The sequence below is a fragment of the Aspergillus bombycis genome (assembly GCF_001792695.1).
Source record: "Aspergillus bombycis strain NRRL26010 chromosome Unknown contig00027, whole genome shotgun sequence".
In the NCBI taxonomy this organism is placed as follows: domain Eukaryota; kingdom Fungi; phylum Ascomycota; class Eurotiomycetes; order Eurotiales; family Aspergillaceae; genus Aspergillus; species Aspergillus bombycis.
Genome location: NW_019170029.1, coordinates 42,691 through 69,402, shown reverse-complemented (window position 1 = coordinate 69,402; position 26,712 = coordinate 42,691). Strand labels below are relative to the sequence as shown.

The window sequence follows — 26,712 nt, the reverse complement described above, 5'->3', positions numbered from 1 at the left end:
CAGGTTGGGTGGCCGGGCAGAGATTTGCATTTGCAATGAAGGTTAGGTATACCGGTCGGTTAGGGCTGTGCAGATCATGGTCTTTGCTTCCGCACACCTCCAACGACCTGTTCATTATATTTTATTGAATGGGTGACTCTTCTGTCCTTTTGTCTTCTCTTCGATGCTGCTCCCCCGCTTGGGTCGATATGGATATGATATTGCGTTATTTAACGACATGGGTACACAGACAAGCCATTTCACCCCTGCCCAAGCCGAGGGGCCCTGCGTTTACATTGCATATACACTAGAGATTCAGATCGGGCGCGACGGAGTCGGTAATCTAATGGGCAACACCACATTGCCTTTAACCGAAGCAGCGACGAGAATGAGGGGATACCCCTCGTTTCTAGTATCAAAGCACGAAATTGATCACGTCAACGAAAGCAATTGTGATTGACATGATTGGCATCGTGCAGTTGGCATTTGTCAACGAGATCAAATTGAGAGACATGCGCCGGAGGAGTGGTTCTTAGTCGCGTATTCTGATGTTACCGTGTCTGTCTATGACCGCTTGTCTCACACTTGCTGCTGTTGTCATATTTCAAGAGACTGACGTTGCTAGAAAAATTATTCTACCGAAAGCTCCCCGGTATGGATTCATCGATATAGATTGGATGGATGTCCAATAATGAAGCGCCTTGTTTGAATACAGACGACATCGGGGAGGATATATCAAGGATTAGAGTTTTTCCTACAACATGACATGACTTGCATATTCGGTGCTCTTTGTGTTTCATAGGCTACGGAGTAATAATAGTTCACCATTTCACCTGTAGGAAAAAAATGACGTATCTGTGAAAGGCCTTCACGGAAGTAACGGTATCCTTCCAGAGGCAAATCGGCTGGCATCAGATTTCTCCAGAATTGCGAAGAAATCCTACTCGGCGTGTCGTGTAGCATCAGATCTTTGAGATCCCAGCTGGGAAGTACCCGGACGTTCCAGATGATCTAGGGTTTCACGGCCATTCGGGGCAAAACATCCGAGGCAAACCGAGAGGCGAGGTAAGTGACTCCGGGCGTCAGGCGGCGATGAGCGAAACCAAGTCCGTGGTCAAGGTACTCTCACTTACCCCCAAGGTGTCCGTGACAAGCGACAGTGATGTGAGGACCCGTGGTTGATGCGGTTGAAGATGCAAGCGTGATGCGTGACAGTGTGACCTGCAAGTGTGGCTGCCTGGGGCCAAAATCCGGGGAAGGATCGTAGATTCTTTTTGTTTTCCGGCAGTTTACAATTTTTTCCCTGATCAGTTTTTTTCCCCCCCCCGGTGGATCAGCTTCCCAAAAGAGTCCGGGTATACTCACCGGTTGGACCGGGTCGGTGGATTAGGCCAGTCAGCTTTTGCGACAGTGGGGCGTATGGATGGAGAATGGAAAAAATTTTCAAGCGCGTGTCAGTGGATGAGGCATTTCTGGGTCGGCGTCATTTTTCTCTGACAAAGGTCTCAAAGTCCAGCCCTCAACAGTCTGGGGAAGCTGCCTGTTTTCGGTTTAGCCCGGCATATCCGTGGATCCTCTCAATTCCAGTCACATCTCGTTACATGATGATATTCATTGTCGCCGGTGCGGGGTGGTTTCATACGATGATGTGATGATGCGCGAGAGTCGCCGGTCTGGAGTCTGGACTGGGACTTGATGACCGATGCTATACTGCGTACATGTGTTTACGCAAATGAAGGCCGTGAGTGAGTGATTTATGTGAGGCAGATCGGTTGTTACTTGAGATCAGCCCCATGCCAAGAAGGACAGCGAGCATGGCGACCATGCCATCGTAACAATACTAACAATACTAGTCCGTTAGCCCTAATTGGAGATCACGGACCGTTTGTCCCCCTGAGTATCACTTGGGATTTTTGAGGCATTTCTGTTCGGATATTACCGCCCTTCCAGAGACAGGAACTGATGAGAGCATGACAGGGATGGTTCCATTCTTTCCGTGTAATCTAGAAGCATCTGTTTTGGCCTGGAATGTGGCATAAGCGTTTCGATGGCAAGGCAGGACAGAACCTGAACTCATAATGAGAATCCGATTAAAATTTTGCTATGATGCAATCATGCTGTCGGTTCCCTTTTGCGGGGAAGTTCTTTCCTTGTCTAGAAGGAGGTATGAGAGTCCCAAAAATAATAATTGGAAACATAATACGGAGTAATAGTTTAGGGTTGTATAGTTTCCTCCCCTGCCTCAAGGAGGGAAATCCACTTCCCCGTGGTACGGCGTACAACTATAACCTGTAGTTCCCTATAGTCTTCGGCAACGTCTAGGAGCATCGAACTCATCTAGAATCCTCCAAGTGACGCAAAATCCTGTCCTGACCGCAAACTTCAGGGCTGAAGCAAGAGGACAAGAGAGGCCTCACATTCGACTACTGTAAGGATCAACTTTCGCAATTGATGGACAACTCAAGGTGACGACTCGTGACCGTCGAGTCAGCAATTTTCATTACCCCCAGAAAACTCCCATGTGAGCCGCCACCGCCCCTTATTGGCTGCCAAGCCAGTTTCTATTACGTTTCGCCACGGCTTGGAATCCATGTCAGATGATCAGAAGAGCCATAAAAGCGGCAACGTGGATCAAGCGAATGGTGGAACCTGTTGCCTCCAATCGGCCGCTCGGAATGCCCCCAATGCACAACGTGACTGGATCAGACAGCCGCCTGATTCTACCGCTGCTTTAACCGAGCTGTCAACATCATGGCGCTGTACCGCGCGCATAACTCATGCCGCGTTGTGGTTGGACGGTGGTCCGCTTACCTAAGATGGAGAAAGGGAAGAATTTTCTGAATTTATTTTTATTTTTGCATTTTTTCTATTTTTTTTTATTGCTCATCCCATGATTCCCAAACTCATAACTTCGGTCAGTATGGAGTACAACAAATGGGCTCCACAATTCCAACCCACCGCACAGCGACTGCGTGTGACCCTTGGATCCAAAGTGTCTGTGCCTGGAAAGGAGTCAGAGCAGCCAATGGTGCAATCATAGGCGTTCGTCACGGCACAACAGGGGAATTGCGAGCTTTTCTTGGCCGCTTTCCCTGGTAACACTGGGGGTCATACTTCCTGACTATATAAAAACCTTCCCCGCCGCAATGTCTGGTACCAGTCTATAGCAGTCCCCATCAGCTAAAGAGAAGAGAAAAAAAAAGAGAAAAAAGAAAAGAGAAAACATTTTCTTTCTCAATTCACTTCCCACTTCTCTCTCTCCTCGTGAATTCATCTCGACTTTCTTCAATTGTACTTTGTACCGTTGCATCCCGGTCCATCGTTTTACTATACAACTATATCCGGCGACCCGCTTGGAGATCTACCGTCATTGAGTCATCGAGCCTAGATCGTTGTTTAGATACACCGCACAGCGTTATACAGCCATTATGCCAGCTTCAGTGAATTACCGGGTCATTGAGCCCCATCCCTCCGTCTCGCGTCCAGCTCTCCATACAGCTCGCGGCGGCGCAGGCAACATTATCAGCCTGAAGAACACCAAGACCACCCCTTCACAGACGGCCACCGGTCCAGCATCCTTGACACGTCTGGACTCCCACGTCCCCGCCGTCTACAAGTCCGGTCGTGGTGGCGCAGGAAACGTCCACAGCAGCAGCGAGCGCGCCATCTTCAGCTTCGACGAGGAACTCGAACGGGACCTTCGTCGCGCCGCTCCAGTCTACCACGTCGGCCGCGGTGGTGCCGGAAACATGGTCTACAGCGACAACGGAAGCACCCTGAGCCGCAAGTTCTCCATCAGCAGCAATGTCACGTCGAGTAGCACCGGGTCGACCAGCTCCACCCGGGAGAAGGCCCTGCGCGGCTTGGAGAAGGGTTGGGGCAAGTTGAGGGGAATGGCCTAGAGACGTTTTGCAAGATACATTCGCATACGGCTTGCCGTCCTTTGGTTCGAGCGTTCTCGCATTTCGCATTTCGCATTTCGAACATGAACATCACGACTTACGACCACCCCCCCAAAAAAGTTTTTTGTTTTCCGTCTCTCGTCGATCTCCTCTTCCAACTTCATTTGCGATTCTCGACACCCCCTACTTCAACATCCCATTTTAATCTCGTCAATTCGCTTTTCTCCAGCAGAAACTATTAACTGTTTTTAACTTTGCTGTTCGCTTGCGCCATTTCTCGACTCCCATGTCGATATTGATACCCCCACCACTGCCAACCGGCACTTTACTTTCTTGACTGCCTGTTCAGGGTCAATCAACCTTGTTTCAACACACATCTTCACTCTTCATGTCTTCATATCTCTATATGTACGCCCGGTTCTGGAATCGGCAACAGGGCTTTCACGTCCTTTTACCTTATATACTATATTTCCGAACTGGAAACCACTGCTTTCAATGAACAGGAACAAGAAAGTTCGAACGCACACTATATCTCCTTGCTTTTCTCTATGTAGAGCTATATCCGGTAGACTGTATGTTCCAGACTTGTATCCCTGGTATGTGTACCCCTGAGCAATTCGAGGTGGGATGACGATAGACGATCCACCTCCCCCTTACTGCGGGGCTAATAACCAGGTACTACTAATGTATAGTCACTATGCACCATGCATTCCTCTGTCTTGGTATATTCTTGGACGTGTGTCCACCCAATCTAAGAACATCTATAATGTATATAAATATAGTTAGACAAATTGTATATACCTGTGTCTTTCATGACAGGCTTCCATTGTCAAAGATTCTTCTGCATATAGTCAATACTAACTACCAAGTTATTTATGACTTGGTGTGCATCCGGTGTAGAATGCGGTCCAGGCAATTGGAACCAGAGGGTGGGTAGAATGCTTGTATATGCTGTGTTCAGGGGTAGGGGTGAGATCGGAGTGGGGGTTTCATCTGTTCTGTGCTTAGTTAAATGGTGATTATGGTCTATGGTTGATACTCGTGGTCTATTGTAAAGGTGGACGTGCTCTTCTGAGGAGAGTTGAAATTCTCTATTAGCTACTCTTAGACGAACTATCAATGAGTCACTGGCATCAATACCATTTGCACACTTAGACTTGTCCATATATTGTGTGCTAATGCGAGCAAGAGTGCAATTCATAAAGATTCATTTATCTATTCCAATATTTACACAGCTTAAGTCAATTCAAACCCACCTGCATGACAAGGGGTCAGGCATAACAATTAGAGAAGGCGCAGAGGAGAGCAACACATGAGTCGATTCATCCGTGGTCATGGTAGCCGGCAAGAAACGTGATGGATGATCGAGCATGTCCGCTAGGACATGGGGTGTGTGTGAGTATTGATGGGGGAGGAAATCGAGATGATATGAGGGTATGGCAGCATCTGCCATAAGTATATCATATCATGGACGTGCTAAAGTGAGAAAAGAGAGGGGTATCAAAAGCTGCTGCTCATCTGCGGACAACAGCAGCTGACGGTTCTATCGAGGATTCGTGACTTTCTCAGTAACATCACTTAATGTATGTTTGGCTTTGGTCTGTCACTGTGTCGCTATTGGCGAACGGTGGATGACTAGCGTCACTTATGCTGTCTTGCGTTCAAGCGGTTCAAGGCAGCATTAGGCGAATTTCCGGTGGATGATCTCCGGATCTTCGTGCCATTCATCGGCGCTGACCCACATCTAGAGATTTCTGGTGTTAGCATTGGAGAAGGGTATTTGCAACTTATGTCACTGGAAGTGACAGCGGACATACCTTGCGGAACGTGCTCAAACCAGCCAGGATTCCTCCACCGATCCAGGTCGTGTATTTCCGCTCGGCCGGCGCAGAAATACGGATCTTCATGTCTTCCACAGCCAATCGCTTGATCTCGCGCATCAGTCGGTCCGGGAAGTTCTTGCATAACGTCGAGCCTCCCGACAGGACAATGTTGAGATATAGATCTTTGCGCAGGTCCAGGTCTGTGCGGGTAATCGCATCCTGGACGATCTGATGAACACCAGGGTACTCCAGGCCGATGAGTTCAGGGTCGAAAAGGATCTCAGGAGCACGGTAGCGTTCTTGACCAATCTAACCGGACGTTAGAACCACCCGAAGCAATCATAGATGTAGCGACAAACCTTGATCTTATGCCCATCTGGCAACCTGTAGTCCACGGCCTTAGTCTCCGATTTATGATAACTGTTCATCCACTCCTTCTCTTCACGCTTCGGATCCAGCGAAACATAGCACACCTCCTCCTTGATTTTCCGCACCACCTCCTTCTCGGCACTGGTATACAGCACATGTCCATTCTTCCGGAGCAACAACTGCAACTGTTCTGTAACATCCCGCCCCGCGACATCAATCCGCCGTATACTGTTCGGGATCGCAAAACCCTCATACACCGGCACCGCATGGGAGACACCATCCCCTGAATCCAAGACCACGCCAGTCGTGCGGCCGGACGCATACAGTGATAGCACGGCCTGAATAGACGTATAAAGAGCCGGGACATTGAACGTCTCGAACATAATCTGGGCCGCCGTGTCGCGGTTCTTGCGGGGATTGAGCGGTGGCTCAGTCAGGAGGACCGGGTGCTCTTCAGGCAGCGTTTTCAACTCGTTCTCGTAGACGTAATGCCAGATTTTCTCCATGTCGTCCCAGTCCGTTACGATGCCGTGTTCTAGCGGGTACCGAATCTTCAACAGGCCGCGCAGCTCCTGTGCTCGCGATCCGATGAAGACATCTCCTTCTAGACCGCCGGCCATCACCCGCGGGTGTTTTGGCCGACCGACGAACGACGGGAAGAAACATGAGGGGACTTCCTCTCCTGCAAAACCGGCGCGAATTGTGCCGCTGCCATTGTCGATGACAATGGGGGCGTTATGGAGGGTGGCCTCGGCCATTGCGAGAGCGAGGGGTGTGTGGCTCGGGGGTTAAGTTGCGGATGGTTAAAGGGTCGGTGTTTGGGTGAAGCGCGGTTGTTGTGAGAGGGCCCCACGGCCGGGGAGGTTGTGTCAGGTAGGTCCTAGAGCGGAGGAGTTGTTTCCGACAACCTGTATTTAATTGGGGCCTTTGGTGTCGAGAAACTTGGGAGAAATTGAGGGAGAGAGGTGTGCACAAGGGGGGGTGTTCCTGGCCGCAACTTTCGCGTACATCTGGAGTCTCGCATGTTTCCCGTGCCCGTCAACATTCAGAGGAGCTTGGGCCACATCGGGCTACAACTATAACGACCAATCGCTACCACAAAAATCTATAGATGATTCGTTCAATTTCTTGTTCTAGATACTAAGGTGGTCTTTTCAATTGATTCTATGCCTGTGGAAATATACAGCTGACATTTACGCAGCATATAAGACTTGTAGAGCAACATTCCCTGCAGCTAGCTGGCCTGTAAGTTTGGGGTAACATAAACGAAAAGCCCGAATTCTTGAGCCTGTTCGAGCAGATCGTATACTTCATTTGAGGGCCAATAGGTATGACTATATAAGCTTCAAAACACACCAGTAGATTCGGACATCATGCTCTCACGCAGAGGTACCCCGGTGAGGGAATGAATTTAATCCAAGAAGCCCAATTCATCCGACATCACTTGCTCCAGCGTGCGATGACGTTTCTGATTTGCTCCATTAACAGGCGGCCAAGTCAGCATGCGAGCCCGTAGTGTCTCTGCGTGCCCTACAGCAACAGACACCTCCCTGGAAAACAAGATTAGTGTAATCAACGGAGGAATCCACAGGGTACCATACTGATGTCCGCTAGCAATGACATATCCTTGCTTCTGCAACTCATGGGCCAGTTCCACCTGGTGGTTGTCCTTCAAGGTTGTATTGGGAACAACCACAAGTGGCACTCCTAACCGTAGTGCGCCCAGGATACTGCCCGATCCTTAAGTTGAGATCAGTGTTTCACAATCTTTTCTGTGGACGAGACCGCAATAATTACCTGCATGACTGATGATTAACCCCCCATTTCGACCTTCATCAAGTCTCGCTTGAGCAAGCCTCATCTCCCCGTCTAGACCTGCATGATTGAAATCGAACCCGTCTATCTCAATACCGTGCCGGCTCGGGCTCCCAGGGGGATATTTGCTGAGAAGCTCTTCAAAAAGAGCTTGGCTGTCCTTCCCGTATTGGACTAGGAGATGCGTATAATTGGCTTCATGCAAGGCAGCTAGAAATCTATCGTCCAATATGGCCTGCAGAAGTAAATGAAACGAAGCCGTGGCTCCCACCGTGACGAAGCATAGCTTCATAGGGAGGGCCTGGTCTTGCGATGCCATGACTGGTGCCTTTAGGTTTCAAGAACCTATCTCTGGCAAGAACAATAGCACAACACCCTGCCTGGGCTGGAGAAGCATATTAATCTTTCTCGATCGGACCAGTTCAACGCTGGGCCGAGTATCGCATCTGTGCAACTGTATTGATGATGCTCGTAAGGCGGTGGATGACCATCCCACCCGATTGGGCTTAGTGCCTCCGGGCGAACTTCAATCCGCAGAAAAACATCACCAAGTCCTGTTCAAGCGCTTCCCAGCCCAACACCCCATTTGCAATGGCCTCAGCAGCAAGATACCTGGGCCGGTCGGCCTTGTCCATGGCCCGGAGAGGCCCAATTGCGATCCCCTACCGCTCATTCTCCGCCACCGCGCCCAGTTTCGTGTCAGAAGACCCGCCAGTACCGCCTGCTCCCCGAGAACCCCGTCCGGAGGATTTGCCTGCTATAGCGGAGTACTCTCCTAGTCTACTTTCCAAGGAGGAGCGATCGATGTATGACATGCTGGCGCCCGAAGAACGGGAGCAGTTTGACGCCGAGAACCGTCGGATGGTGGAGGAGTTTAATGACCCGCAGAAGCGAGCGGCCGCGTTTGCGGAGCTCGAGAAGAGCGTGAACCAGATAGATAAGGAATACCCCATGCGGTTTGACGACATTCGGGAGAAGCGAGTTGGATTCTGGGGTGACGAGGAAGACGATGAATTCGCCTACGTTGAAGACGCTGATGAGGAGTTCAACGACGACGATATCACGTCGATGGCTCATGCGGAACTCGAAGTACACCGCGAGATCAGAGAATACGCTAGGATTGCTGCTTGGGATATGCCATTGCTGAGCCGTAAGTGCTTTGTCCGAGTTTGTTCCCCATCTCTGCTAATCCCTCGGTAGATCTTGCCAAGCCGTTCACCCTCCCTCCGCAATCTCACATTCTCCGCTTCCGCTACACCACATACATGGGCGAGTCGCACCCCGCCGAGAACAAGGTCGTCGTCGAGCTGAGCACTCAGGATTTAACCCCCAAGCATCTCTCCGAGGCACAGCGCCAGACGTTCCTGAAACTCGCTGGGCCGCGGTACAACCCCGACACCGACATTGTACGGATGTCCTGCGAGAAGTTTACCACTCGTGCTCAGAACAAGCGTTATCTAGCCGATATCGTAAACTCATTGATTAAGGAGGCGAAGGAAGGAGATGCCTTTGCCGACGTTCCCCTTGACCTCCGCCATCACAAGCCGAAGACCAGGCTCCAATTCCCAGACTCCTGGAAGTTGACCTCGGAGCGCAAGAAACAGATCGAAGCTCGCCGTGCTGAGAGACTACGCCTGGAGAAGGAAAGAGCAGGCATCGTGGATGGCAAGGCGGTAATCGCCGACGCGGCTCGGGTCTTGCCAGCATTGAACCCTGCCTTGAAGGCCAGGGCAACTGAAGAGCGAGAGAAGGTTGCTGTTCGGGTCACTGGCAAAGCACAGAAGAAGAGACTACGCTGAATATGAGCAACGTACGAATGCGAGGTGTACAATTTATCTGTCTGTTGGTCTGGGTGCTTTTTCAACCTTAAAATATCAGGAGCGGCGCAATCGCAATGTCATATTAAGCTTACTTATACAATGTATTATACTCATTCATCTTCATACATACACCTTATTACACCTTTCAGTCTTAGTCTCAGATGGCCTCGACACTAATCCTGGGCAAGCCTTCATGTGTAAATGTAGAGGAGCGTTCATGTAAATCAATTTCCATTCCTGTACATATCACCAGGGTCCTGTTTTTTTTTTTTTTTTCTTTTCTCTTTTGTTTGTTTTCTGGGTCAGTGTACGTATGTTATAGTCGCAACCCTCCTATAATACACCGAAACACGAGCCTATTATAATAGGAAAGGAAGGAACAAGAAAATAGAAAAAGCTATCCCCAGGTACTTCACAGAAATGGATATTTCGAGGGATTGCAAAAGGTTCACATTGCGCAATTGTTGTATCCTAATCGTCATGTCGTGCTATATCCCTCGAGGATATACAACGATGAATCCATCCAACAAACGCGAAAGAAGACATACGAAAAGAAGAAAAGGTTGAATTCGGCGTAAACGGTATCCTAGCAAGGTCCGGTACTGCAAACTATCCACCCGTTCATAAATGACATCCTGTCCGGCAGAAAGGTATATTTAGTTGAACTAGATGTTAGTCGATTTATCATATGGTCAAACTTCCCAAATATTTCGAGTCCACATGGTCGAAGTCATAAATAGAGGGAAAAGGGGCAAAAAGAAGCTCCGTCACGAGTTTCAGTTGATGATCGTACATGGAGGATGGAGGACAAGAGAAATCTTTTCGCTGTGTGTGTGGTATTTACTGCAAATGCCCCAATACATCCGCTTAGAATTCATACTCTATTGGGGATCCGGTGGGTCTGTTGCGGTGGACTTTCTTGGTGCCGATGGGTGCCTGCATCGTTCCGGTATCTTTCCCCTTGAACTGACTGCGATGAGCTCGAGGGCTGGATCCAGAGGAGAACGAGGCTCCAGAATGGGTCGATGGAGAGGCACCCCGAGTCGGAGGCTCCGAGGACGCGGCGCCAATATGAGAAGGGTCAGGGATAGGGCTCGTCAACAGAGTGATGGGCGTATCCTTAGAGATGACCGAAACCACACTGGGGGACGCAGTCGCATGACTATTATAGGTAACGAAGGAATCAGCCTCGCCCTTTTCCATGCTCACATCGGGCATAATCATTTGGGACCTGGGTTGATAGAGACGGCGTGACTTTTGGCTTTTCTTGGAGCGTGGCTGGGTCGGGGTGCCTTCAAAGGAAGTTGACAGGTAGTCGGCACTTGCGGCTATGGGAGCTGGCATAAGCGAATGAAGATTACGGACAAATTCCTCGTGCTGAACCCTATCAACGTTCTCAATGGCGGCTTGATCTGTAGGACTTGGGTAAGGCAGACCACTCATACCTCCTCCCATATGATTCAGGGTCGGATATTCTGGAAGGGGATCAAAAGAAAGGAGGTCTATCCTTCTAGGCACCGAATTAACCGGGCCTGGGATATACTTGTGCGCATGCTTAGGGTTAGTCGAGGTCTTGGGTGAGCTCACAGCTGGGTAGACATGGCGAGATGGTCCAGTAGCCCCCGTAGCATGTTGCTGAGTAGAAATATAGTGGGCAGTCTTCTGCTTAGAAGCTTTTTCGATATCCGAGGAATCGATCGCGCCATTGATCTCCAAGCGTGAAGGATACTGGATCGACTTCATAGCGCCACGCTCCACAGTATCATCCTTCCAGTGTTGACCATGACTGGCGTGAGAACGTGGGTGGCCATGTCCATTGGGCAGGAGGCTGGGAATGCCGTATTTTTCGCGGTACCAACGAGGAATATCCCGAAGGCCAAGTTTTTCCAAGGTGGAAAGGTCATTAGGCATCTCGTGCTTATAGAGACAACCTGAAATGTATTAGCTGATTTATGTTTTTGTAAAACTGCGTTCCTTTCCATGTGCCTTTTACCTTGCTGCTGATAGTCGCATTCACCATGACGGATCCAGTACGAACAAAACTCCTTCTTCGAGTTGTAATGAGCACTCTAATAGGACATTAGCTGGTGCTCTATCTTTACTGGTGCAGGTCCTCGTCGGGTTACATGTTGGGTAGCACTTACCTGCCTCGAACTTCCGCTACCTGTGCCACCGCTGCTGCTAGGAACCAACCAACCACTGGTCGGAGCGTTGGACATGAACCAGTTCTGGGAAATGCCTTGCTGAAGGAGGGCATTCACGGCGAGGCGCTGGTTTGCCGGAACATTCTCATCAGAGACGAGTCTCATGAGGGAGGCCTGTAGATCAAAGTCACGGGAACGAGGGCCAGAAGAAGCGCGGGTCGACGCTGGCACCAGGCCATCGATGACGTAGGTTTGCGCTCTTGGACTCACGGTGCCTAAGCTAGTCATGCCCTGGGTCTCGTTGGCGGACAGTGTACGAGGGACTCCACGAATCGATATATGGGAAGGGAGCTCGTCAACAGCAATGAGGGGGGTGATAGTGCCATTTGGACGGGCACAAAAGAACTGGGGGCGAAGTGGAGAGGACATGATGGCTCGCTTAGGCCTCGAATCACCTCAAACCCTGCTGTATTGCTGTTGTGGATGTTAGATATAAGAGAGCGATGAGAGAAAAGAGTTCTATGACGCGATGTTGGAGTATACCGTCATGAAAGGGAAGAAAGTGAGAAATAAGCTGAGGCTAAATAGGTGAACAAGAAGAACAGAATTTTTACAAGGAGTGGAGAAGAACAAAAACGAGAAAGAGGAACAGAAAGGGAGATTTGCGATTTAGTGAATCTCCAGATGATGTCGTGGTGCGTAAAAGATTTGTTGACATTCACTGGTTGAGAGCACTGACCCAAGGGATCTCCAGAGTCAAACAACATTAAAGAATAGTAAAGGAAAATAGACATAAATCTAATGAGCTGCTATATATGAGCATAATAACAATTTTGAAGAGAGAAAGCCATGTAAAGACATGAATGAGAACGAGAAAAACAATGCAAGAATGCAGTCTAAAGAGCCTCCGAGTATAATAAAGCAAGAACGCAGATAATGGTGAAAAAGAAATTCACACACAAAGTTTCAAAATGGCAAAGAACAAAAGAGGAAACGCCCTAAATGTATAAGAAAAGTGGACTAGAGCCCAATGCCGCCAGTGTTTGTCCGATAATGTTGGTCAGTACAACCATCTGCTCGGATGGCTGCAGCTTCTGAGGCGCAATTTCTCATTGCTCGTTTCCCGCGTCTTGCAGAAAACACTCTACTGTTTAGTGCTTCGGAGATGCTGAATCTCCTGCTCTCCCTTTTCTCCTTTTCTTCATTTCCGTCCCTTGAATTCGCCCCTTCTCTGGTCTTCCTTTTCTTTCAGGAAGTGTCCCCAGGACAAATAACCTGTCTTGTAGAGCAGCTCTCGAACCGGTCACTGAAAGTCACATTGATGGTAAGTATACATTCTGATACTGGTGCTAATCCACCATTCTCACTGTTTCATCCGTATTCCAAATACTGATCCCTATACAGATCGTGTCCCCGGAATCGGTGGTTCGTGGCATCCTGGAATACGACTAGCATATATACCCTTCAAACGACATACATCATGTATCGGCGCCGATTTGACGAGGGCAAATGGAGACAAACGGACTGCGACGCCCTTTAATCTTGTGAGTAGGTGTGGTGTGGTTTTGGTCTACACAATAGTTGACATGTTGAAGACTCGGAGGCCAATCAATCCAATAACTGAGCATCCACGACATGTGACTACCGTCCCCAAAACTACGATTGGAATTGGCCCTCTCAGCCTTTAATCCGAGTAGTGAGTCGTTTCGTGCAACAGTTGTTCCCGAAGGTGTATGGGTTTACTATGTATTGTACATCTCTCGCCTTTCACATATGGCGACCTGCCCCCCAAGTGTAAAATGATTATAGGCGCCCCAGAATGAACCTGAAAAATCGCTAAGGCCAGAGAAGAGAAGAAAGCAAAATATAGACAAAAAAAGCTAAGATCGGCCAGAAAATGTGCGTCCTACGGGTTTAAGGATAAAAGGCCCATCCCATGCTCATCCCCTCTCGCCATTCATCATTACGTTCGTACTCGAGGCATGAAAGCCTTACCTCCTGACTCTCAGAATGTCTGGTTGTAGGACTGGGTGAACCTGACATCCGTCCCCGGCTGTGTTGCCGGTTCAGCGAACCGTATATTCTCTGTCAAGTTGATTGCTGACGGCTTTGTGGCAGTGGTGTTAAAAGTGGCGAGAGTTGCACCACCAGGTGTACCCTGAGTTGCTGTGAGACTACCCGTAGCCTTACTGGCCTGTCTTCTTTTACGCTGTGCAAGGTCACCGCGAATACCAGTCAAATATTTCTTCGCTTGAAGGACGAGTTCAGGGTCCTCAGTACTTTGCTTCAGAGCGTCCAGCATCTTGGCCACTTGTGTGTCTGATTGTAAATGAGGACAGGTGCGGGAGAACCCAAAATGTGCAAGACCGCAGAGGCCGCAATGCTCTACGCCGGCTAGTTTCAAACGACAGGAGCCGACCGGGTGATTCTGATTGCAGGCGAAACACGAGGGTCGGGTCTCCGTGGGGCCGTCCATGCCTGCCGCGCTCATCGAGAGGCCGTGGTCGATTATGGGGTTGACTCGTTCGAATGCGCGTACTTTTGTTCTCTTCGCCGGACGTTCTTCGGGATCGAGCTCGGGAGGAGAGTCAGACTCAGATTCCACGGCATCTTCCCCCTTGAATTCAGTATCGCTTTCAGCGTCTCGTTTACGGGGCGCTTTAGCGGGGGATAGTTCCGTAGTAACAGCATTTGAATAGTCAACGGTCACCCGCTTTCTCTTTCCGCGTCCGAAGTTTTCGGCTTTTCTGGCTTCTTCTGCTGCCGCATCTTCTCGCTCCTTAAGGATCTTCTCCCAAACAGCACTATTATCTGATGTAGAGTCTTCTGTGTCTTGCAGTTCGCTTAAATTCTGGTTGTCATTCGCCCAGACCCGAGCAAAGCTAAACTGGGATTCAGAGGCGTTCTCGTTGGGAGACGAGACCTGTTCAGCTTGACTGCGCTCAAGAAGTTTATCGACAGACGCAGAATCATACCGTATATCCCCTGAATCATCGTCCTCAAACAATGCTTGAGCTCCATGTCGAAGGATAGATTCCAGGTCCTGTCCGTCATCTTCCTCTGAGACCATTCGGTCAATCAGTACATGATCTAGCACCATCTTCTTCTTACCAATCTGCATGATCTTCTCTTCAGCGCTGCCCCGGGTCATCAGTTGAAACACAAGCACCTTGTTCTTTTGTCCTATGCGGTGAGCACGCGACAATGCTTGCATGTCCTGGTGAGGGTTGAAATCAGGGTCCATGATGATGACGGTATCTGCAGTGGCAAGATTGATACCCACACCTCCCGATCTGGTGGAGAGTAAAAATGCGAAGTATGGCGAATCTTCAGCATTGTACTGGTCAATCATTTTCTGCTTCTCCAAAGATGACATTCTTCCATCAAGGCGGCGATGCAAAAGCCCCAACCCATCAAGAAAATCTTCAACTATATCCAAATTGTCAAGAAATTGACTGAAGATCAAAACTCTATGACCGCTCTCTTTGAGCTTCGGCAGCATTAATTGTAAGAGCTGGAGTTTTCCAGCCGCCTCTACCAAGTGCTTGTGAGATGTAGCAGCATTGTTTGTCCGCTCCTCAATAGCTGTGCTATAAATGAATGGATGGCACAAGCATTTTCGAAGCTGCATCAGGATATTGTTCAGGTTTTGACGTTCGGCTTGTTTGGGACCATCGGTATCATTCTTTCGCTGGAAGATAGCCTTGATCAACTGTGGATTCTTCGCCAGAATGGACTTGTATAGTTTCTTCTGGACAACGGACATAGAAACTGGAACAATGATCTGGACAACCGGTGGAAGAAAAGTGAGCACCTGGGCTTTTGTCCGGCGTAGAAAAAACGGCCGGATCATGTTGTGTAATTCAGGAATATTCTCTTTTGATAGTATTCCATACTCGTTTTCCAGCTCCTCTGCATTCTTCGTTGGGTCACAGAATTGAAGAAGGTTGAACAACTCCCTGGTATTGTTTTGCAGAGGAGTACCTGTCAATAGAAGTTTGAAAGGGAAATGAATCCGAGACAGTGACTCATATAACTGGCTTTTGTCATTTTTCAAACGTTGGCCTTCATCGACGACCAAGCCAGCCCAGGGTATTTTAGCGAGGAATCTTCGAGAGGCATCATCAGCCATGGTTTCATAGGAAGTCACAACTACATGGCATCTTAGGTCATGGCTGCCCGCATTAAACATCTCATATTTCTGCGCTAGTTGACGCGAGAACGATGATCCATAGTATGTGACCACCCGGATGGAAGGAACCCATGCTTTTATTTCTTTTCGCCAGTTTGGACACGTCGAGTTTGGTACCACAACAAGGAATGGCCAGCATTTGTGATACTGTATCAAAGTCGCAAACAGGCCAATCACTTGAATGGTCTTCCCTAGGCCCATCTCATCGGCAAGAATGGCGTTCTGTTGTTTGAACCACATGTAATAAAGCCAGTTCAAACCATCTTTTTGATAGTCCATCAGTTGCCCCCCGGTCATAGTTTCAGGTTGTGTGTCTTTCACTATACTTTTCTTGAAACTTTGCTTTCGGACCTGCTCCAGATGCTTTCTGAGAGAATGTTGATTTGGCATATAAGTGTAGTCACGTTTCACCCAGTCCTCGTATGCAGTTTTGAAATCAGCCCACCTCTCAGCATTGTTGCGGTCAGGTGGTGAGTCCCATACTGCATCCTCATATGTTAGGCCCTTAAACTTTATGTAGGCTTTGGACACCCTATCAACTCGTGACTTGACTGCTTCAATAGATTGATCCTCCGAATCATCGTCATTGTTGTCATCTGCGTACTGGACATCGAAAATAATGTCAGCTCGAAGGAAGTCTTCCGGTATTGCCTCTTCGGTTGTCATATCCGGGTTTGAGTTTTTGTTTGATCTGAAAAATGCTCGTCGCATGGCCGGGCTTACAACGCTCCATACCCAGCTGCCAGGTACCCAGGTGGTATGATAATAAGACATTGTTTTCCATTTTATTAGGTATTCTTTGTCGACCTCCTCCATGATATTTGCGCTGTACCCAGCAACGTATGTTTTAAGGTCTGTTGGTCTCCAGGCAACCATTGCACCGATCTCTCCAGGGGCCGAAGAACAGTCTCCACAGCGCCCCGTTGTTTTATGTTCTGCAGAGATATGATCAAAATGAAACGCTCTATGACATTCAGTACAGCGAAAGAGTAAGTTGGCTGTATTATTCAAACGAGCCATATCCACATGGGTGATAGGATCTTTGCCACCATTCTCCTGCCGAAGCTGCTGCTCCTGCTTTGGCGTCAAGCGCTCCCGAAGTGACTTAGACATATTCCCTTTCTTAGAACACGCAGTGCAGCGGCCTTGGTGTGGGCAGACCTGGTCTTTCGTATGGGCAACACCCAGGCAGCGACGACACTGAAGAACAAACAAGTCATCCGAAACTTTAGTTACAAGGTGTTCGCGTGTAGCTCGAGGACCTAGGCAAGATTGATGATAAGTGCTTGTACATCCCTGACAGAAGACAAGAGGGCCTTTCGCATGGTCATCTCCGCTGCGGTAGCAAACTGCGCACATTTCGTTGTGAAGACTTCGAAACGGGTCACCAGATGGGATCTTGCGAAATGTTTCCTTCGCTCCGAAGAACTTCTGTGTCTTGGTGACATCTTCAAACTCAGAAATGTCATCTTCATACTTCTCCTTGAGGTTTTCCCGAAGTGTCTTCCGCTGCCGGGTTGAAAACCGCGAGCCTGTAGGTCTTGGGGCAAAGTCGCTTTCCATATCTGAGCCACCCGAGTGTGTCTTAGCTTGTTTGCGTCTCAAGCGCCTCTTCTTGGTAGTTGCCGTAGACGATATAATCACGTCGTCACTCGAAGGAGACCCAGAGCGAGATTCCTCGTCCTCACTGCTCATACGGCTAAAGAAATCCGTGAACTGAGTATTCCTAGCTCGAGTAGAGCGTCGCCTTGCCCCAGACTCAGATGAAGTATATCCCTCTTCATTGGACGAGGAAGCCATGCTGGGCGGAGCCTGTAATGAGCTTTCGTAGACTTGTTCTGTATTTTGGAAACTTGTGAGGGCTTCGGGTCCGTTGCTTAGGCTCTCAAGTCGAGAGGACGACATCTATATGGAACCCAATACCAGTAAGATAGAGGCTAAGTAAAGGTTGTGTGAGAGAAACATTGTACTTACCGTTTCAGTTTCTCCACTGCGCAATTTAACTAAATAGGAAGATTCCTTTGTAGTCTCTATTGCCTCACTTATGACACAACGAACATCAAAGTGTCCTGGGAGGAAATCATATTCATCACTATTAGATATTTTCGGAATCTCTACCGCTACCTGTATTTTGGACGGCCCCGATGAGCCTTGAGGTATTTGGGTATGAGACTTGTGCTGAAATTGTGACAGGAGGTCTGCAACAAGATCCTCGTTCAATTGAGATGCGATTTCTTCATCCATCTTGGGTATTTTGCACCCTGTGGTACTCTCATACAAACTCACGATAGCAGGTACACTGATAAGGAAGAGAGGAAAGGTACCTGAACTTTGAGGTCGCTGGTAATTGACACATAAATGACAGAACACAAATGAGAATGTTACAAAAAAGGAGCGGACTGTTGAATATTCTTCACTAGGGAGCAAAACCAAAAGAATGGATCAATCGCCAGTAACACAACTGTTCAACGGAGGATCTATCAAATTTCCCAACTGCGTAATATTGCATCTAAACGCGACGCGCGACCGGTCGGATTAATGATAATCCTCTTATCTTATCGGACCTCTAGCAAGCTCCCATAGCAAAAAAAAAGAAACACCAGATGGGCGAAGCTAAATCATGCATCCAACGGCAATAGCTTTACGTGCAGAGTCTCTTATTATTGGTATCTCTAATTACTTGCAATGTCTCGTCGTTCGCTATTGAAACCCTTGCATTCATATATGCGCTTATCTATAGCTCCGTCTATTCACCTGAATCATGTGAGACGTGCTTCACTTAACTCGGCCATTGGTCGTGGTATCCGCAAGACCCGGGGCTTCGATGGTCCACCTTCGTCGCGAAATTCGTATGATTCTGACTTTGAACGGCCGTACAGAGAAAGGAGGGACCCCAAACCGAATAGAACCGAAAAGAAAACCCAGGGCAGAAATTGGCTCGACGGTGACTTAGATGAAGATGAATTTATTAGGACGGGAAGTTTCCGCGCACTGCCTCGTGAACACCAACGCTTCCAGAGCAGTAAGAGGTTGTCGAAGAATGAAGCCAGGGGATACGATGACCGTGAGACTAGCGACAGACCTCAGGACAAGCGTCACCCTCGCCGAGCGGAGCCAGCTAGACACCACCGTGCCACGGAGAGAGTACCAGAGCGGGTAAAAGAAAATGTGCAAGTCCCTGACGCAATCCCATACACGACACCGGCATCGGAATTCATCTATGGAACCAGCGCAGTGGAGGCTGCACTACGCTGCAGCAGACGTCGTCTGTACAAATTGTATGTGTATCAGGCCGCTGGTGAAGAACTAAGCCCTGCCAAGGTTGCACTGCGCAAATTGGCGCTTTTGAAAAATGTCAAGGTTAAGATGGCCTTCGGTGGATGGGACCGGCTTCTTGACAAAATGAGTGCTGGTCGACCTCATAATGGCTGCGTCCTTGAAGCGTCACCTCTGCCAAGATTGCCTGTGAGGGGCTTGAAGAGTGTTCCATCCGTCAAGGAGGAGGATTTCGGTGTGGAATTGGGCGCTCAATCACGAGAAGAAGCATTGGTGAATAGCACGAACGACAAGATTAAAATTCATCATTGGGATCACAGAGCAAGGTACCCTGTTGTATTATTACTCGACGGAATTGTGGATCCTGGAAACCTGGGTGCTATCATTCGCTCCGCGTATTATCTTGGTGTCGATGCTATTATATTCGCTGGTCGAAACTCGGCACCTTTGTCTCCTGTGACAATCAAGGCCTCGGCTGGAGCAGCTGAAAATATGTCTCTTCTCGAAGTGAGCAACGAAGTGGATTTCATCCAGCGTTCCAAAGCCAATGGATGGAAATTTTACGCGGCAGATGCCCCAGGTCCAGCTTCCAAATATGTGGACACTACTTCTATTGTCGAGGGTAAAGGTACTACCGAAGGGGGCCATGTTAGCACCCAATCGCCTTGCGTTATTATGATGGGGAGCGAGGGATCCGGATTGAGTCGTCACATTAAGTCGCATGCGGACTCTATCGTGAGCATCCCTGGAGCCAGACTTGCTACGCCCCTTGGTGTTGAGTCTGACCCTTCTAGAGTGGACAGCCTTAACGTCAGTGTGGCAGCGGCGCTGCTGATGGAAATGTTTCTACGTGTACCACTTGCGGTGGCCGATGTGCCTCCGAAGAAATCTCGGTGAGCCTGAATCAGAATGATAATAATGACAGCTTGTATATATATCACTTGTACATTAGCATAATTCAACCCTATGGACAAAACTCAGAATCTTCATATACAACAACATTCATCTAGGAAACCTTCCCATCATAATAGTAATACTTAGGCTCAGCTCTTATTCTACACTTCCGCTTTGGCCTGCACGGCACCGAATCGAAGAGAACCGAAATCAAATATCTATATCATTCGTTCTGTCAGAAGAGTATCCAAGGGGTGTTTGGAGCATGCAACTCACCGCATATAATCCCTCCAAAAATGCCCCACCAAGAATGTCAAAGTCGAGCGATCCACGACTCTGAATACCCCCATATATGTAGCCAGGTTTGGCTTCAGCAAACATCAGACTTTTCTTTAGCATAGCGAACGATTTCTCCCCTACTGCTAATTGGACAACTGGTAGCTGGTCCACATTGACGTCAGATGGGATGAGAAAGCCTTGGCTTTCACTATCATAGAATGCACCTGGGATAGAATCATAAATGGCTTGACACGTTTGGTCATCAAGTAGAGTCAATGCTGCATCGGTATCGACAATAGCCTTGTTCTCAGATCTATTAATGGCATTTTCCCCAACCGTTGTAGAGGGGGACTCTAACATCCAATAGCCTTGACTATTGTCAATAGGCGTATGATGGACATCATGGCCACAATAGCGCACGGCATCCTCGTCGATGGAGCCAAATGTGTAAAATGGCTTCTTTACGTCAGAGTCGCCCCAAGACCCAAATTTTGCTGTGAACAGCTTTGCAGATTGCTCGAGGTCGTCTCCAGTACTCAAGCGCTCAGCCAGGGCCTTGATGTCCTGCTGGGGATGATTGATATGTCCAAAGGCCAGCCCCAGAACGCCATCTGCTGAAAATTGGGTGAACATTGAGGACATGGTTTTGGCAAGCTGAACAGGCTGTGTCTTGAAGGCCACTCCCCCAATGGTGATATCTTCCGTACCGATGGAACCAGACACCGAGGAGCCATCCACATAGGATACTTTCCATGGCGAATCTTCAATATCTTTAAATGTGCTCGACTTTTCAGGATCAAAGGCATCGCTCTCCTCCTCACCATGGGGTAGTGTATCTGAAGAGAGCTCACTAGATCGCACCTGCTAGTGTTAGTAAGGTCGATTTTGTCTTTCTCCTATTTTGATTGATATAGATATATCTTACCCAAAAGTCAGCAGATGCTGTATCCAAGACCAGGTTCAAAGTTTGAGCCGGGGTTCCGATGCTCACGGGTAAGAAGAACCCTGCGTCATTTTGGATGTCCTTCTTCTCAACCTGTTGGAATTGGTCGTCCGAGATCTGTTTTCGCATCACGTCGTGAAAGCGAACTCGGCCGCCGATAGGCTTGTCAGTGAAGGGCCGGCCAGTCTGATGAATAGCTCGACCGATAGAAAAGGGGCCATTTTTGGTAGGGTGCAAACGGTATTTGCGTATCAGATGCACATAGGACTTGGTCCCAGATTTGGAGTAGTTTGGATTCTCAACAAGGAAGATCTTGGACACCATGGTGATAATAGTCGCGTTTTCGTCCGTTCGAGCGAACTCGTGAGGTAGCCTTATACCAAAGATGATGACGGAATGACAATAAGTTTCAAGGTAGCCATCACTGCTGTCTTATTGTCAGGATCCCCACGACTAACTTATCTGCGGATCAGATTCTGGGCACATACCCTGTACGCTAAGGATGATCTACAGTTACAGTGAGAGACCGTTGGTCCAATGAGATTCGACACACGGCAACATTGAGGGGTCAGAATAAATTAGTAGCTGCGTAAGATAGATAGCATGTTAGTACTAGTACTAAATTCAGTGGCAACGTCACATGTTGCATGGCGAATCAAGCAAGGCAAGTGTCATCATTGCCAGCCGATCCAAATTCCCTGTCATATGATCAATGGCTGCCTGAGGATATTCCGCAGTTAATACAGAACCAGCTGATGGAAGCTCCGCATTAGGAAGTATTCTATTGCTTTTGTATACATTTCAGATACCGTACGCATGGGTACAGATAGATAGCTATTGTGTTACAGAGAAAGATATGACAAGAACCGTGAAGCGACATCATCAACAATGGCATCTATGGGCCAACGCCAGACCGACTTATATTGAAAAAGAACCAAACCCCTCGCATGGCCAATTACCTTCCCAAGCACTGCAGAACAGTCGTAGCAATATTTAGCTGTTTAACAACTATCGAGCACGGTAAGAATTACTTCTTACGACTTTTTGCCTTTGGTGCCGTGTTGGACGAGACACTAGCTGCCCGCGACGTCGACGTAGAATTGGCTTTGCTGCTACCTTTAACAGCCTTGACCTGCTTGTTCTATGAAACCATACACGTCAGTTGAATACGTCGGGAATTGAACAAGACCAAACTTACCACTGCGCCGCCCTTGTTCTTCTTTTTAGCCGGTGCTCCATCATCGTCGTTTTCAGCATCCTCGTCGTCTCGATCACGTCCACGACCCTTGCCAGACTCGCCATTGGCTTTCTCGTCCGCAACTTCAAACTCCTTTGCAACAGTATTCAATAGTGTAGTACAACGGCGTCCGATTTCCACGGGCGTTCGGCTTAGGAAGAACCAGTCGAACCGGAAGAGTGGGGACTCGCGGATTTCATCCCGGATTTTCTCGTACAGTCCCTCACCATCCACCCCGTACTTGTCGAGCATCACCAGTAAAAACCGATCCTCTTCTTCGGTGTACACCTTCTTATTAGTGGTAGACACCGTGTAGTTGATCTTGAGTTGCTGAAGAGGAACGCGGTACATCTCCATCTTCTTGCGAAGCATTTTACGTTGATGGTTCATCTTGCGCAGCTTCTCCTCTCCCTGCTCAACAACGCGGAGATATTTAGGGTAGTCTTGGATCTCGGTGTACCGCTTCCAAAACACCTTGGCGTATTCCTCAACTTCATCTGGTTCTTTGCTATCCACTTCTGTGGCGATCCCAACATAATCAGTGCGTCCGAATTTGGCCGAACCATTAACAAACTGCTGGAAATCACGGCGATTCCAGGTTGAAAAACCTTCTTCTGACATTTCAGCCTTCTGCGACTGCTCTTCTTCCGTCAATGGCACCGCATTGTCTATTTCTTGCTGCTCCAAATCGCGCTCGGCTTCACGCTCACTAAGTTCCTCTTCAGGCCCATCAGGGAGTGGAACTTTATAGCTAATCTCTTTGTGGAAGTAGGCGGTTTCTTTCTCCTGGAGTTCTTGGAGTCCCGGAGGGAAGAACTGCCAATCGTGAACAGCAATTTGCTTAGGTGCCCGAGGGACCTTCGGTTTGGGATCAGCCGTTCTTCCTCCAGTAGCTAGCGCTTGGCGATAGTATTTGTCAATAGAGTAGAATTGCTCTTTCCGTTCGCGCTTTGCCGGGTTAATCCAATTGAGGCCGATGTCCTTCTTGCGATCTGTGAAGTCCTTTCCGTTCCATTCGTATGCACTTTCGGAGCTAAACTTTTGCAAATCATCGATACCAAGTTTCTCATATTTCTTGCTCAGCTCTGCAGTTCGCTCCTCACCCTTGCGTAAAATCGCATCGATATCATCATCGGAAATTTGTTTATCGGCATTAAAAGGTGCAGTCGAATTGTCATTGCTGAACACGTTCGCAGCTCCGTGCTGGATCATGCCAAGCAGTTCCTCCTTTGACGCGGCGTTCTTGGTCTGCTGCTGAGCACGGCCTTGTTGAATAACAAGCTGGTCTAACCGTAGCTTCTGGGCTGCACGTTCCAAGACCTTCTCTTCAATCGCATTCTCTGTGACAAATCTGAATACAACCACTTGCTTTGTCTGACCAATACGATGAGCACGGTCCATGGCCTGCAGATCAGCCTGGGGGTTCCAATCACTGTCGTAAAGGACAACGATATCCGCAGTTGTCAAGTTAATACCGAGACCTCCCGCCCTAGTGGTAAGCAGGAAGACAAACTTGTCCGATCCTGGCTTGTTGTACTCGTCAATTGCAGCAATTCGATCCTCATGCGCTGTCGTGCCATCGATACGGCAATAATTGTACTCTCTGAAAACACAGTAATCTTCCAAGATATCAAGCACACGGCTCATCTGGGAGAAGATAAGAACACGGCTTCCCTGTTTCTGCATACGTGCCAAGAGCTTGTCTAAGATTGACATCTTGCCGGCGTTGTACACAAGATGTTCATCCGTTGTATAAGGAGGGCCCGGCTCAGCTCCTTCAAAAAGATAGGGGTGATTACAACATTTGCGAAGTTGCATGACAATGTTCAAGAGACGGGTCTTAGATTCGCGCTTTCCAGCGGCACCGTTGACAGCGTCGATATCCTTCTCAAGAATCTTCTGGTACCACTTCACCTGCATCTCTGACATGGGTACATAAAGATTGACCTCCTTCTTGGGAAGCAAGCTCTTCTCTACGTCGCTCTTAACACGGCGGAGAAGGAAGGGTCGTAGCACTCGGTGAAGTTGCTGGACAACGGTGTCCTGGTCAGACTCTTGGTTTGAGAACCATTGATCGAATGCCTCCGAATCGCCAAAAACATCCGGCAAAAGGAAGTTTAGAAGGGCCCAAAGCTCATGGAGGTTGTTCTGGAGTGGAGTACCAGTGATTAGCAGACGATTCCGGGAATGGAACACACGAATGATCTGTGCGAGTGACGATTCTTCGTTTTTGATTCTATGGGCCTCATCAATGATGATGTACTCCCAAGCGAACTTCTTAAGATGAGACTTCTCCCGAAGAACCATTTCGTAACTGGTGATGCACACATCGAAGTTCTCATCAAGAAGTCTTTCGTTTATTAACTTATGACGCTCCTCCTTGTCTCCCTGAAGAACAAGAACATTAACTTCAGGTGTCCATTTGTGAAATTCGCGTTTCCAATTATCGAGTGTTGATTTCGGTACAGCAACCAGGTGAGGTCCTGTAATGTCGCAGACATGTCTGAGGTACCCGAGGAAAGAAATGGTTTGAAGGGTTTTACCCAAGCCCATCTCATCGGCAAGGATACCAGAGATCCCATTCTCATGTAGAGAAACAAGCCAGTTCAATCCAGCAATTTGATAATCTCGCATTTCCCCATGAACGAATGGCGGGGATTCACGAAAGACGGTGCCGGTTTCGCCGCCGCTCTTCTCATCCTTCAATAGCTCTGCGTCTTCCTCTTGTTCCGTCCTGCGACGCCTGTCACCACCCGCACCGCCTGACCGTGACGAGCCTTTTTTCTTGGCCTTTGCCTCTTCCTCATCATTTTGCCGGTCTATCTCAGCCATTATTTCTTTGATCCGTGGGTTGGGGTTGGTTTCGATGAAATGGCGAAACAAGTCGGTAAGCCCGAGGAGGTAACGGAATCTCCGAATCGAATCATCTTCCTGTAGTAGACTGCCATAAGAAACTCCAGCCGCGACAAGTGATATGACAGGTGGACTACTGTACCTTTGACTCGTCCAGACGACCATGCTTTTTACCCAGGATGCTCTTCCTTAGATGAAATGCCTCAGATCGCTTTCTTCGGCCGTCGACGGGAACTGTGTCGCCTGCAACACTGCTTGCTGTGGTGTTTGGGTTTGTATCCGAATCCTGGTTCGCACCGGTTAGCCTGCATGTTGGGGAAGTGCTGATAAATCGCGTAGAATGTACCGTATAGTCTGGAGTGTCCTGGTAGCCCTATTTGAAAAGTAAAGTTAGCATAAACCCAAGTCCACTAATATGCATCGCTTGTCAATGCGCGAAAGCCAGAGCTAGTCCGAAAGCGATTTGACCGGGTCCTGTCACCTACCCCCATTTGCGCGTCATCTACGGGTACCGACGTGACGGGTTCATCATTTGCATCTGTCATGGGAGTATCTGCTTGAGAGGGTGTTTCTGAGGTGGGGGCGAACGAAGGCGCCATATTCATTCTGGGCGCACTCAGCGCAAATAACTTGTGTTATGTATAGAGCCGAACACGCCTTGCAAGCGCTCCGAAAGCACGACAGGAGGTAAACTGAGTGGGGAAGCTAAGACGTTGATTGCCCACCGTTGTGAGATCAATTGGGGTGGGTATGGGATTATGGAGGGATTGATTCCTAGTATGTAACAAGGAGTGGGAATTGAACAATAAAGGTTGATGAAAGAAGTAGCACTCGTCAGTCGCGCCGGGATGGCAAATGGAATTTCGTCGGGGAAGCGCGGCCGTCCTACGCGCTTATTGGACAAGGAGTGCGAGTGCTCTACTTAGTCATATATGAGTCATCAGTCGGCGGAAGAGAAGTTTCCCCGCTGTGGGTCACGTTACCGGGACAAAAGCAAAGAAAGATCACCTGCACAAGTATCATCACTGATCATCGTCACCAGGTTTCCTTGCTTCCTTTCAACCTAATCCCTTTCACTACATTTTCCAATTTTCCGTGGGGTGCGACCTGGTTTTCAGTTTTAATTGGTCTTGTTTTTCTTATCTCATTTCTGTCTTAGCTCCGTATTTGTTGGTATACTTTCAGG

At 48.6% G+C, this 26,712-nt stretch overlaps 9 protein-coding genes across 9 annotated transcripts; 3 read left to right on the top strand and 6 right to left on the bottom strand.

The window, feature by feature from the left end:
• Positions 1-3,407: 3,407 nt before the first annotated feature.
• On the top strand, positions 3,408-3,881 carry ABOM_004408 (DUF3602 domain-containing protein; the record flags this gene model as incomplete). The annotated part of the gene is made up of 1 exon (XM_022531538.1): positions 3,408-3,881. One exon carries the CDS (start codon positions 3,408-3,410, stop codon positions 3,879-3,881), a length of 474 nt encoding a protein of 157 aa, XP_022390609.1.
• Positions 3,882-5,562: 1,681 nt separating this feature from the next.
• Positions 5,563-6,831, bottom strand: ABOM_004407 (actin-related protein ArpA; the record flags this gene model as incomplete). The annotated part of the gene is made up of 3 exons (XM_022531537.1): positions 5,563-5,625; positions 5,699-6,013; positions 6,064-6,831. 3 exons carry the CDS (start codon positions 6,829-6,831, stop codon positions 5,563-5,565), a joined length of 1,146 nt encoding a protein of 381 aa, XP_022390600.1.
• A 653-nt stretch (positions 6,832-7,484) lies between these two features.
• On the bottom strand, positions 7,485-8,207 carry alg13 (N-acetylglucosaminyldiphosphodolichol N-acetylglucosaminyltransferase catalytic subunit ALG13; the record flags this gene model as incomplete). Its single annotated transcript, XM_022531536.1, has 3 exons — positions 7,485-7,623; positions 7,675-7,813; positions 7,871-8,207. 3 exons carry the CDS (start codon positions 8,205-8,207, stop codon positions 7,485-7,487), a joined length of 615 nt encoding a protein of 204 aa, XP_022390601.1.
• A 272-nt stretch (positions 8,208-8,479) lies between these two features.
• ABOM_004405 (mitochondrial 37S ribosomal protein mS35) lies at positions 8,480-9,687 on the top strand (the record flags this gene model as incomplete). The annotated part of the gene is made up of 2 exons (XM_022531535.1): positions 8,480-9,038; positions 9,089-9,687. 2 exons carry the CDS (start codon positions 8,480-8,482, stop codon positions 9,685-9,687), a joined length of 1,158 nt encoding a protein of 385 aa, XP_022390602.1.
• Positions 9,688-10,575: 888 nt separating this feature from the next.
• Positions 10,576-12,281, bottom strand: ABOM_004404 (uncharacterized protein; the record flags this gene model as incomplete). The annotated part of the gene is made up of 3 exons (XM_022531534.1): positions 10,576-11,639; positions 11,702-11,777; positions 11,853-12,281. 3 exons carry the CDS (start codon positions 12,279-12,281, stop codon positions 10,576-10,578), a joined length of 1,569 nt encoding a protein of 522 aa, XP_022390603.1.
• A 1,576-nt stretch (positions 12,282-13,857) lies between these two features.
• Positions 13,858-18,288, bottom strand: ABOM_004403 (putative chromatin remodeling complex subunit (Chd3); the record flags this gene model as incomplete). Its single annotated transcript, XM_022531533.1, has 2 exons — positions 13,858-17,949; positions 18,019-18,288. The coding sequence occupies 2 exons, from the start codon at positions 18,286-18,288 to the stop codon at positions 13,858-13,860; spliced, it is 4,362 nt and encodes a 1,453-aa protein (XP_022390604.1).
• Positions 18,289-18,729: 441 nt separating this feature from the next.
• On the top strand, positions 18,730-20,217 carry ABOM_004402 (RNA methyltransferase; the record flags this gene model as incomplete). The annotated part of the gene is made up of 1 exon (XM_022531532.1): positions 18,730-20,217. The coding sequence occupies one exon, from the start codon at positions 18,730-18,732 to the stop codon at positions 20,215-20,217; it is 1,488 nt and encodes a 495-aa protein (XP_022390605.1).
• A 158-nt stretch (positions 20,218-20,375) lies between these two features.
• Positions 20,376-21,760, bottom strand: ABOM_004401 (pepsin-like aspartic protease; the record flags this gene model as incomplete). The annotated part of the gene is made up of 3 exons (XM_022531531.1): positions 20,376-20,432; positions 20,491-21,354; positions 21,419-21,760. 3 exons carry the CDS (start codon positions 21,758-21,760, stop codon positions 20,376-20,378), a joined length of 1,263 nt encoding a protein of 420 aa, XP_022390606.1.
• A 703-nt stretch (positions 21,761-22,463) lies between these two features.
• On the bottom strand, positions 22,464-26,125 carry ABOM_004400 (putative SNF2 family helicase/ATPase; the record flags this gene model as incomplete). The annotated part of the gene is made up of 5 exons (XM_022531530.1): positions 22,464-22,577; positions 22,635-25,604; positions 25,669-25,812; positions 25,873-25,899; positions 26,012-26,125. 5 exons carry the CDS (start codon positions 26,123-26,125, stop codon positions 22,464-22,466), a joined length of 3,369 nt encoding a protein of 1,122 aa, XP_022390607.1.
• Between the last annotated feature and the right edge of the window lie 587 nt (positions 26,126-26,712).